General features: G+C 43.1%; 1 protein-coding gene across 1 annotated transcript in view; it reads left to right on the forward strand.

Moving 5' to 3' along the window:
- Positions 1-498: 498 nt before the first annotated feature.
- Positions 499-12,763, forward strand: part of nf1a (neurofibromin 1a) — a 60,096-nt gene continuing 47,831 nt past the window's right edge. The window contains exons 1-15 of the mRNA XM_083685291.1: positions 499-710; positions 6,237-6,380; positions 7,012-7,095; positions 8,326-8,516; positions 8,924-9,030; positions 9,261-9,328; positions 9,650-9,725; positions 9,907-10,064; positions 10,340-10,513; positions 10,610-10,738; positions 10,865-10,939; positions 11,069-11,200; positions 11,463-11,600; positions 11,843-11,956; positions 12,380-12,459. Of these exons, the coding sequence (XP_083541417.1) occupies positions 651-710; positions 6,237-6,380; positions 7,012-7,095; positions 8,326-8,516; positions 8,924-9,030; positions 9,261-9,328; positions 9,650-9,725; positions 9,907-10,064; positions 10,340-10,513; positions 10,610-10,738; positions 10,865-10,939; positions 11,069-11,200; positions 11,463-11,600; positions 11,843-11,956; positions 12,380-12,459 (1,730 nt within the window). The 5' untranslated portion in view covers positions 499-650. The remainder of the gene's footprint in view (positions 711-6,236; positions 6,381-7,011; positions 7,096-8,325; positions 8,517-8,923; positions 9,031-9,260; positions 9,329-9,649; positions 9,726-9,906; positions 10,065-10,339; positions 10,514-10,609; positions 10,739-10,864; positions 10,940-11,068; positions 11,201-11,462; positions 11,601-11,842; positions 11,957-12,379; positions 12,460-12,763) is intronic.

Here is a 12,763-nt window from a genome sequence, read left to right on the forward strand (position 1 = left end):
AGAATCTCTATTTTAACCTAATTTTAATGGTTTGATTTCAAATCCAAACTTCTGGAGTACAGAGCCAAAAGAAGAAAGAATGTTTCACTGTCAAGCCATGTGAGCATCATCCTCAAGTGAACACCAAACTCTGTACAGGTATTCAGAGTGATGTCCTTGATGCCTATGCCAAGTTTCATGTGAATTAAACAAAGTGACTTGAATTGAGAAGTGTTTTAACATGGCTGTATGAACTATAAAACATTGTTATTTTATTGTTTTAACACTGTTGTTAGAGACAAGTGCTGTGAGCATAATGTAGTTAATTTCAAGCGAATCGCACTTGCGGTTCATGAGGAGAAGACACAACAGCAAGGTGTATTGTCAGCCAAAAAAATGTTCTCATCTCTGCATCTCCTCCTTCGTCCACGAGCGACGCTCGCGCAATCTTCGTAGCTCAGCAAACTCCTCTCCCATCGGTTTCCACTGGGAGGACTTGCGCGGTGGTGTCATGGCGGCATTGTAGAGCTTGCTCAAAGGGAAAAATAACCAACCCGTACTGTCCTCTTCCGACACCGGTTCTGGATTGAGTTTCGGTCTGAAACTGCGAGGGACGTCCACTTACATATTGGAATTGCAATTAGTTATCGGCGGTTCCGTTCCGCCTGGCCATGGCGGCGCATAAACCAGTGGAATGGGTCCAGGCCGTGATAAATAGATTCGACGAGCAGGTAAGCAGCAATAATACGAGTTGGAAGAGCGGAGAGTAGTTGGCTAGCCAGCAGTGGTTAGCTAGCAGTGAATTCACCTCTGAATCGTTGTGCATGTCTTCTCAAAACAATTATATTTAGGGCTAGGGTTATCTCAAAGCTCGTGCTAGTTTGCACAACAAATATGTGATGAGGAGGGGTGCAATAAGTTACATAGCTTTTGCTAACTGTAGCCATTTATTGCAGCTAGCCAAAGAACACTTTCATGTTGCATATCATTCTACAGAAATTAAAGCCAATAATGATACATAGTGTTGCACAGCTACCCAACTAAATGTGGGAGTATCGAGAGGTAGCTAGTAACACAGTCAAAACATGTTTTTGCTGACAGCTAGTACGACCAGTGACAGCTAGCTGACTGTAAACAAATGAGGTGTGACACGAATGGAAATGCAGTAGCTATGTTCTGGTACCTTGCTGGTAAGCTGGTGTATTAAATTGGTGAATTTGTATTTGATAATACAGTCAAGTCTAGTACTCCCAACAAGGCAGTGTGGCGTTGGCACCTCAATGCATTCTACTAACATCTCAATGGATGACATGCACATAACTTATGATTCGCTGACTGCGTCTCATATGTGAAAACAATGTCCTGTTTTTTTGTACTTTTTACAGCAACCACGTTAATTAAGTTAATAATAACACTGCTTCTTTTCCTCCCTTCAATGTCACCCAAAACATGTTAAACAAGAACCCACCCACACACGCTATTTAGCATTAATGCATTAGCTGCATGGGCACAGTGCTGCCTGAGGAATGTGTATGTAAAACTTCAGGTTAAAAAACCAACACCATGCTTTGATATTTAAATCAATTTGTATGTCTTGTACTTGCACATACTGTTCCATAACATCTTCTAAAGGAGGGTTCATGAGTGACTTTTGACCATTGTTTTGGATTTCTCATGTCTCAAATCAGATTTGGGCTTTGAATTTTATTGAATATTATATCAAACACACACACACACACACACTCTTACGTTTGTAAGAGAGGTGATGAGAGAGATCACATGTTACTACCAAGATGCCCTGCCTGAGAAAGTTGACCTCGGACAATGAGGATGTCCGTTTGGTCTAATGTTATACATCTGGGCTTGCCGTGCGACTCGAAAAGGGGTCTTGTGTTCAATCCCAGGCAGGGGTTATACAGACAGGGTCAGAGCACAGGGTCAGCTACAGTGCAGCAGTTAGGAAGCAGGCACACATCTCTATCCACATGGCCAACTCCTTTCCATTCACACCAGTTGAATATTCAATATTTCTAGTGCCAGCCATCAATTTTGTTGCTGCCCTATACAGCATCCAGCGCTAAGGAGATGAGTATTGATTTTCGAAGTAAACTACAAAATGCCTATTTTGGGTTTCATCCTCTGATCTTTCAGACATTATTGTGATTGTGAGTCACTGGCTAAAACCCAGATTTCGGCATGCTTATCTACTTGAGGTTACCACAGAAGCTTTCTACAAGGCTTGCCCAATAACCACAGATTATCGGTCGCATAGCAAACAGTAGGTAGTGCTGTGATTTTTTTGAGTGAGTTGAGTTTTTGAGTGGTTCATCTGATGGAATTGAGAGTTATTAGATTGAGCAACAGGTCCTTCGACAAAGTCTTTAAACTGTTGATTTCAACTGTTGATCAGAAGCAATTGTGTCACAGGATAAACAACAACAATAAAGAAACCTGAATATCATATAGGTTGTTCAACACTTCAGGTTTAAATGCAAGCCTAACATTCATTGATATATTCCCATATTTGCAAACATCCCAACTTAAGGTAGCAAGTTGCTTGAAAGCTTACATTGTTGCTTGAGAACTTTGCAAACGTGGTATGTGTTGGAGCAATTTTGGGTTTCAAGATGTCCCACAGGTGTCTACATAATTGGGAAAAACTGCTTTTAGCTACTGTGCTCCTCCAGACTTGGAATGATCTGAGGGGTAGACTGAGGTTGGAGTACTTGGTCCCACACAATAGTTTTAAGTCCTTGGTAAGAGACCAGCTCACAGAGGCATGCTCTTGTTTTTATTGATTTTTTTATTGTGTTGTTTATTGAATGTGTTGTTTTGTAATCATATTTATATTGTAGGCAGGGCACACCTACAAAAGAGACCTTGGTCCCAGTGTGTTTTCCTTGGATAAATAAAGGTTCAATAAAAAAAAAAAAAGTGAAATTGAAGAATTGTTTTTCTGTTTTGGTTGTCAAGAACTGTTGACAAAGGCACAGATTCAGATGGTTCTTTTGCGATGGTTATTGCTTTACATTTACAATGCTGTCAAAAGCACTGCCTAAAACTCTTCACTCCCTTCAGGCTCTTTTGGGTAGAAAAAAAGCTTTGTTTACAGGAGGTTTGGATTGAGCATACACTTGCTTCAAGTCCAATTCATAAAACTTATAACTTACAAGGTAAGTGGAAAATATGGTAATTTGTATTTGATTAAACTATCCCTTAAAAAAAACACGAAGGCCACTCTGTATTTTACAAGTTCAGTCCTTACAGCAGTGCACCGAACAAACAAAGCAGGTTCTGGTAGATTTGGTTTGTTATTTCAAGCTTGAGTGAAGGAATTGATATGGCACCCACAAACACTTGTTAGGCCTACATGCTTTACTCTATGACCTCTACAATCTCGCTGAAAAGGCTTATTGCCAACTGTTCTTTTTCACTCAGATGTGACATCGGAAAGTCCTGTTCTGGTCCATGTTCAAGATCAACAATGTACAGTATTTTTATTTAAAAATTTTTTTTTAGAAGGAAGTTAGATCATGAATTTGAAGTAGGCTTGTTATCCACACCTTTTCCATTTCTGAGATGTTCAGCAACCGGACACTCAAAACTCAAAGCTCCTATTCTTTCCATTTGAAAGGGAATATTATCTGGTTATTTAGTGTCTGCAGACCTGAGCCCCTGGTTTCAGTGCGGCCACAGAGTGGCGATTGTACCAGGACTTAGCAGCAAGTTTCGGCTCATTACAGTTTGATGAAAGTGTAATAAGGGATTAAATCAATTTGTTATTGGTAAGCCCATTTGGAAGCCTCTAAATCAAGGGATTGTGTGTGTTGGCTTTTCTGGGCTGCAGTTCATTGCCAGAATTAGATTTTCAGTAGCTCCTTATTTTACGGCACTGTTTACACTGGTGATAAGTCTAGCGAGTATTTACTAGGAAATTATGGTATTATGACTACCTTCTGGTACTTACTTCAACATATTTGGTATCTACTTAGCACATGGTGCTTAGTTTTGATACTCATGAATCCTAAAGAAGCAAATGAGTAAGTCATTGGTTATTAGTAGGCTAATTACATAAGTAAACACCTGCCTGGTAATTTCGGAACCTAACTAGTTATTACCAAGGCCTAATTAAATATGTGAAACTGGCCATTAGTGTCCAACCGTCAAAACACAAGAGTTGGGTTCACCTATAAAATATACAAAAATAAATGGCCCTGGATGGGTGAGCTATTTAGCATGGTGTCCTTTGCTCTGGTGATGGCTTTGGACTCTACTGTACAGGACCACCTTCAAACCATGACCTCTGCAGTGCTGGTGCATCGTCGTGGAAACTGAATCCAGCCTCACCCCCCTCCCCCCCAACCCCCGGGACAGCTTAGTTGTCAAAAGTGGAGATAGCGGATTAGATTAGTGGATACTTGACCATAATGCCCTTCACTTTTCTGATTAATGTGCAGTTATTATTGATTAATGGTATATAGTGCATAGCTTATTGACAGAGAATTGGGGAGTAATGGAGAGAGTGGTGGACAAGGGGATCAAACCATGGAACCTTCTCGGGCAATGTGTTGTCAGGAGATGACGGCACTCAACATGATACCAAACTTGGGCACTAGTGACAATTTTCAAGTGTGCTTGTTAAGACTTGGTCACAATCAACATTATCTCTTGTCTTACTCGGCTCTTTACCACATTGTTAGACAGAAAGGCACCATTGTTCACACAAAGCCCCTCTATTCACAAAGATCTTGAAGTATTAAATTATGTTCATTTTCCAAAATTATACTGTATTCATTTTTGATGGGAACAGTGACCCATAAACATCACATCCAGGAACAGTGCTCTTTTCATTCATTCATTCATGCATGCAGGATGCATTTATACATACATACATACATACATACATACATACAGTGCTGCTTGAAAGTTGGAAATTTTGGACTCATCTGTCCAGAGAACGGACTTCCAGAAACCTTCAGGCTTGTCCAGGTGGTCTCTGGCAAAGTTAAGACGGGCAGATTAGTTCTTTTTTGACAGCAGAGGCTTCTTCCTAGCAATCCTCCCATGAATGTCATTTCGATTCAGTGTCCTTCTTATTGTTGAAGCATGCACAGTTACCTGAGATGCAGCAAGGGAGGTCTGCAAATCTCTAGATGCTATGTTTGGGTTGGCTTTTACCTGATTTTAATTATTTTTCTTGTGGCTCTTGGGGATATTTTGGAAGGGCGTCCACTTTCTAGGCCAAGTTGCGGTCCTGTCAAATGCTCTCCATTTGTAAATTATTTGCCTCACAGTAGACTGATGAAGCTCAAATCTGATTTTATAGCCTTCCCCAGACTGATGTGCTCTCACTACCCTCTTCCCAATTATTTACCCACCCGATTCTACTTACCTACTTGATTTAACCAATGCAACTTGGGGTTCACTTATTTTAGCTCCTGCACTAATTTCTTTATAATTTAGTTTTTCTACTACATGCATAATTTCCTCTAAGCCAACATATGGAATTGGTAAATATAAACCTGTTATGTCAGATAAAAAAAAAAACTGGTTCTGATTAAATAAAGATTTCATGGTAAAAACTAAAAAAATATAATTGCACAAAGGGTTCACATACTTTCAAGCAGCACTGTACATACATACATTCATTCATTCACTCATTGCATGCATATGTACATACATACAGTACATTCATTCATTACTTACATACATACATGCATACACATAGTACAGTACATTCATTCATTCATTCATTGAGGAATTTCAAACCACAATTCTGTGAAACAAAGTGCTCACTGTCTCTGACTAATGTCCGTGGTCCCCGGTCCCTGTGCGGAGCTGGATGAGAAACGGGCTGAGTCTCTCTTGCCCCCATCTTGGGACTTCCATTCCCAAGCACACACTTCTCCTGAGGGGGTCCCAGCAGCACGGTGTAGGAAGCCTTGAGCCTCTCTTCCTCACCCTGGGTTGCAGGCCTGGAGCCACTGCTTAACACAGCACTGTGTTTTTCCTCCTCCGCTCGCTTGCTCCTTGCCTATGATAATTAACCTCCAATGGTTTCAATTGAACTGTTTGAGTTTGCGGTCCTGACTGTAGCTCTGTGGCATCCCACCAAGAAAACAACCTCGAATAAACGCTTGCTGTTGTTTACTGGTAACTCTTGGCTCTTTTTATGTCATGTCACTCTTGACCGGATACTCCTCTGACTAGATTAACACACATCCCTTTTCTCTCTTTTTTTTCTCCCCCCCCCCCAGCTTCCGGTCAAAACGGGGCATCAGAACACCCACACCAAAGTCAGCACAGAGCACAACAAGGAATGCCTGATCAACATCTCCAAGTACAAGTTCTCCCACGTGATCAGTGGTCTTACCAACATACTCAAGAATGTGAACAACATGGTAAGTGAGTTTGTCAAAGGAAGGCCCATTACTGCTATCAGCTCCGGGCTGGGAACTGACTTACTCTCTCTGTTTACTATGGGGGTTCCAATACTACCATCGTTTTTGCCCTTGATGATGCTGCTAGTGAATTGTCCCTCTAACCCTATCCTTTACCTCTCAAAAAACGACTTCCTGAGGATATTAGATTACATTAAGGTAAAGGATTGCCTGATGTTGTGTTGGATTAGCTAACCTCTACCTCTATCGGTGCATAGGCTCCCACCTACAGTAGGTGATCTACTGCAGCCATTATGTGCCTGGCTGCTCACCGCTCATATGCTGCAGGCTATCAAGCTGGTGGCGCCTGCAATTGTGAAAGAAGCCATCGTCCAGAACTGGCATAAACAGCACCATTTATGTCACTGACACTGTTGCTGTAGTAGCAAAATATACATTTATCTTTGGCATGGATCTAGCCATTGGTTAGGGAAATTATTACTAAACCCTCTGAGAGACCATGAAGGCAAGGCACCTCACCTGAGTGTTATCAAGACTCTCTAGACAGCACAAAGTGAAGAGGCGTGGCATAGGTGTTTGCTGAAACATTGTGTGCTGTGTGTCACCCCTCTCTTGGTCTCTCTCTCCTCAGCGGATATTTGGGGAAGCTGCGGAGAAGAACCTCTACCTCTCACAGTTGATCATACTGGACACACTGGAGAAGTGCCTGGCAGGGGTGAGACACCAGAATGCTGTCCTCTATATTGTACTATCTCTATCCAGTCCCATATTAGTCCTGCGTCCTCTGGCTCCACCCTTAATTCATGTTCCTGATTTAGATTGGCAATGTTAATCAAAGCATTGCCCCTCAAATCCTGGTTCCCAGTGCCAGCCTCTGAATTCACTGTCTAACATAACTGTTTAGAGTAGGCTACTGTAACCAAAGTCAAGAGGCGGTTACTGATGTCACTGTTCTGTCTCTGGCATTAGTCCGACTCCGAACACAGACCCTCTGGTAATGCACTTAAACCTCCTCCGCTCGTGCTTTCCCTTTCCTCCACAAGAGGTGCCTCGCAACCCCGTGGCAGAAGATTACATTTGCAGGTGTTTCCTTGTCTTGAGTTAGTGCTTTCACAACGTCCAATGGGATCGCTGGGAGTTTCCTGTATAGGGTTTTCATTAGCGTATGCCGTCGGATGGAAGCCAGCTGCTCCCACCATGGACACTACAGAGTGTAGATTGAATGTCTTTTTTTAGGGAGTTTAATATAATTATTTTTCTGTGAAAAACAATCGACTCTAGCCAGGTCCCCCTTTGTGTCTTTGCCTAGACATATGGCCTGACTGTGACATGCTCAGGTGTTGAGGGCAGATTGTACACATTGTTGTGTGTCCCAGTATGAAGCTGCCAGTATGAGCCAGTACTGTAGGTTTGGAAGTGAGCCAGTGCGAATCCCAGGTACATGGAGTGTGCTACTTGCCCTCAATAACTTGACCCTATATCCAGCTGGATAAATAAAAAATATAGATTTTATTCATGAAGATTTTAATCTTTAAGCCACTTATAGCTGTCTTTCAGTAGGAACTGGAAAATCTCAGAATTTAGACTAATGTATTGATTGTTAGAGTAGGTGGTGGCAGGTGATGAAATAGTAAGACTATGATTAGTGAGTAGTTTAGTCATTAAAATAGAGAGTAAAAAGCCATTTCTTAAAGCTTCTAAAGGGGATGGGTCCTCAACTACACCCTTGAGTTGTTCCTTGTCCTTCTGTTGATTGTACACACAGCTGATGTCTCCCCCTAACCTTTTACAGAAACATTATGTTCTAACCTGTATTTGAACCAGGAACCATTCTGAGATAACAGATCTCTTTTCAGTATATGAAAATTCATTTTTCATCATTCCACTTGTTTCTCTTTCTCTTTATTTTTTTTTCTTATTTTTCTCCTCCCCCTGTTCGCCTCAGCAATCAAAGGACTGCCTGCGTCTGGATGAGACCATGCTGGTGAAGCAGCTGTTACCAGAAATCTGCCACTTCATCCACACATACAGGGAGGGCCATCAGCACGCTGCTGAGCTGCGCAACTCCGCCTCTGGAGTCCTCTTCTCCCTGAGCTGCAACAACTTCAATGCCGTCTTCAGCCGCATCTCCACCAGGTGACTAACGACAAGGCAGCTGCTGTGTGTGCTGTGGACTCCATTGGCCCAATTCCAAATTGGCTCTTACCCCCCCCTTAAGCACTTGCTTGATGCCAATGAATTACAAACGGAACAAACCCGGCAAACATTGGCTTCTTAGAGTAACAATGTCCCACAGATATCTGGATGCCATGTGTTTTATTAGACTAACTTTTCCCTGTGTTTCAAGTTGAGTCCAGAGGCCCCCAAATCAGCATCCAGGACTGCCATTAGTAGCATTTATCTGTTGAGAAATATGTAGGCCAAAAAGTTTTAGGCAGGACACCATCCATCCAGGCAGCGGGGCCCGCCCTGCCGATTCAGTGGTAGGGAAAACACTGTTGTGTGTGTGTCCAGTGTGTCTTAGACTGTGTCTCTCCTCTCAGGTTGCAGGATCTCACAGTCTGTTCAGAGGACACAGTGGATGTTCATGACATCGAGCTTATGCAGTACATCAACGTGGACTGCTCCAAGCTCAAAAGGCTTCTCCAAGGTGACCACTAGCTAGTGTCAATACATTGGGATTGTCTTGATTCATAATCAGTAATTCAATCACACACAAGATAATAAGATACACACAATGAATACACAGAGGACACGGTACGTTCATAACATTGGATCAGTTACCAATATATCACATTTTGGATATTTAATGCGATGTTTAACCCCCTGGATTCCATGTCTGGGTTGTGATGGTTTGTTTTCGTACCTCAATCTTCTCAGATACTGTACTAAAATTCAAAGCCCTCAAGAAACCAGCACAACTAGCCGTCATCAACTCTTTAGAAAAGGTATGTCCTCCTCTGTAAAGATTTTCTTTTCTTGTACTGATATTCAGTGAAGCTGAGAGAACAGTGATATTACTCACCGTATTTACTGCTGCCCCCTGCTGGTGAAATTAGTATCCACTTCTGGGATGTCCTGCTCAGTTCAGTAGAATAATTAAAAAGTATGTACTCCTTAAGAAAGGGTTTACCAATGTTTACACTTTTGGGATGTTGAATGAAGCCGTCCGCAAACATGTTCTCATATTTTCAGACGATTTGCTAATTATTCACTTTTCGAGAGACCCGTCCTTCCAACCTAGTGATGAATTGTGTATTTCTCCCCAGGCCTTTTGGAACTGGGTGGAGAACTACCCAGATGAGTTCACCATGCTCTACCAGCGACCACAGACAGACATGGCGGGTGAGAAAGTGAGACAGAAAGAGCCTCTCATGCCACATGAACATGTGTTACTGTGGACTTCACTGTGCACAGATGCTACCCTAACTGTACATGCTTTCTTTTTGTGTGGTGTTAGTACCACTTGGTAACTGTATGTGTATGTGTGTGTGTGTGTGTGTGTGTGTGTGTGTGTGTGCCTCAGATGTTGCAGAGAGGCTCTTTGACCTGGTAGACAGCTTTGCGGAGAGTGCTAAGAGGAAGGCAGCAGTGTGGCCCCTACAGATCATCCTCCTCATCCTCTGTCCAGAGATCACACACACCATCTCCAGAGATGTGGTGGAGGAGAGCAAAGCCAATAAGGTGAGAACACACACACACACACACACACACACACACACACACACACACACACACACACACACACACACTCACAGTCTCCATGAGGCACATTTCTTCTATCAAAGCATACCTTTGTGCCCATCTAGGCTGTAACCAAAACACACACGCACACATCTTTTAATGCTCAGAGGTCACACTCTTTTAATAATGATAATATGAGTTGGCTGACAGCACAAACAGATCTGGACTGACGAGGCTAACTGATTACTACTCTGTCTCTCTCTCTCTCGGTGCAGAAGCTGTTCCTAGACAGCTTACGGAAGGCTCTAGCAGGGCAGGGGGGAAGTAAGCAGCTAACAGAGAGTGCGGCCATCGCCTGTGTCAAACTGTGCAAAGCTTCCACCTACATCAACTGGGAGGACCACTCAGTCATCTTCCTCCTGGTGCAGTCCATTGTAGTGGACCTCAAGGTCAGGAAAAAAGTTCAAATACTTAAATATTGCCTGGAGGGTGTCAATGTGGAATTGGTGCCATGGTGACATGCCTCCACCTCTCTGTCCCATCAGGCCCTGCTGTTCAACACGACCAAGCCTTTCTCAAGAGGGGCAGGCAGCCAAAGTGCAGATGTGGACCTCATGATCGACTGTTTTGTATCCTGTTTCCGCATCAACCCACACAACAACCAGCACTTTAAGGTCAGTCTCAAGGACGCTTTCTGCGACTGGGGGGTGGGGGTGGGGGGGGGGGGGGGAGTTAAGGACTACTGCAGGTGGTTCTTGAAATAGCATTTGCTGTGATTACATTTGTCTCATCTTTTCCAGGTCTGTTTGGCCTCCACCTCCCCCTCCACTTTTCACTTTGTCCTGGTCAACTCCCTCCACAGAATCATCACCAACGTGAGTTACTGCATACTGTAGTCCTCAGCCAACAGTCTATGGGACAGAATGCACTCGTTGACTTTGCCCACAGCATTGCAATACAACATCTCTCTCCTCTCCTCTCCTCTCCTCTCCTCTCCTCTCCAGTCTGATTTGGACTGGTGGCCTAAGATAGATGCTGTGTACAGCTACTCTGGGGAGCTGCGCTCCATGTTCTCAGACACACTGGGTCGTGTCATGCAAGGCATCAGCACTCACGCCCCGCTACGCATGACGCCGGTGAGAAAGACACACACGCACACATGCAGGAGAGACACTCCAACCTTTTCACACTGTCAATGAAGATGCGCTTCAAAGGTCATCCACTAGTGGGAGTCAAAAACACAAGTAACAGATTAAATGCTGATGAGCACCACTTCATGATGTTTGTTATTTCACAAATGGCACATTTCAAAAAAAAAAATTCTCCACCAATTGAACCGTGTCTCCTAGGAGAAAACACGTTTAATTTCTTCCTAACTTTCCTGTCTTCCTGTAACAGAGTCTGACATTTAAAGAGAAGATGACCACCAGCCTTAAGTTCAAAGAGAAAGCCACAGAGCTGGACACACGCAGCTCCAAGTGCCTCCTACTCGCCTTGGTCAAGCTCATCCACGCTGACCCCAAACTCATGCTGCACGTGAGTCCCGCCCACTAAACTCCACTGTCTGACACACAACACTATCAACTAGCTAGTTCATCTCAATGGCCTAAAGTGACATCCTTTCCTCGATCAAGTGATAAATCACGATTGATGAACTCAAGCATTATAATCAATGCCGAGCTGCCGAGATGTTTTCACCTGTTCAGTTGTCTCACCTGTGTGTTCATGTACACTTTGGTGGTTGGTGATTGGTGTCTGTGTGTGTGTGTGTGCTGTAGAACCCAGTGAAGCAGGCTCAGGAGGTCCAGAGCAGCACGGCAGAGCTAATCACTGGCCTGGTGCAGCTGGTGTCCTTCGCCAACACAGCTCAGCTCTCCCAGGAAGCCATGGAGGTCAGCTGCTCTCTCTTTATCTTCAAACTCATCCTCTCTTTCTCATCCTGTCCATTCCATGTTATACCCAGACAAGGGTTTCTGAAAACGTGACCAACATTTTAATTTACATATTTGAGTAATTTACATCCATATGAATTGGGTGTGTAACGCATTCCGCCATCCACCCACGATGCTCAGAATGACAAAAATCTCATTTAGATTAATGGTAATTAATGACCTCTTCAAACATCTGGCACAGTGTGGACTGTGCGTAAAATCTTTCAATGCGTTATCAGCCTCTTTCATGGAGGCCTTCTTTAGAGGTAGGAATAGAAAACTATTGAAAATGATAAGTCTACCATGTTACATGTTACTTGTCTCTCTTCCTCTAGTTCTTTCTTCATCTCATTCTCTCTTCCATTTCCCCCCCTCTCTGTCCAGGCTCTGTTAGTCCTTCACCAGCCTGAGACCATAGAGCTGTGGAACCCTGACGCCCCCATAGAGACCTTCTGGGACATCAGGTACAAACATAGTATCTTGACAGCCATATATATGTGTATATTGTTATCACTTTCCAGAGTTGGGGGTAGTACTATTTTAATTCCATCAATTCAGGAAGTGACAATTTTATTTTCGCATACAAACGTATACCCCATAAGGTGCTGACTATTGGAACATTGATCATTGAAAAGCCACTGATTTTTAATTGAAAATGAATGCCCTTTATTCAATTATCTAATTAAAATTAAATAAAACTTCATGAATTGATACAATTTACCCCAACTGTTGCTTACTAATTTCTGGTCATAAGGTCATAGATGACGC

The sequence above is a fragment of the Argentina silus genome, assembly GCF_951799395.1.
Source record: "Argentina silus genome assembly, chromosome: 14".
Classification (NCBI taxonomy): domain Eukaryota; kingdom Metazoa; phylum Chordata; class Actinopteri; order Argentiniformes; family Argentinidae; genus Argentina; species Argentina silus.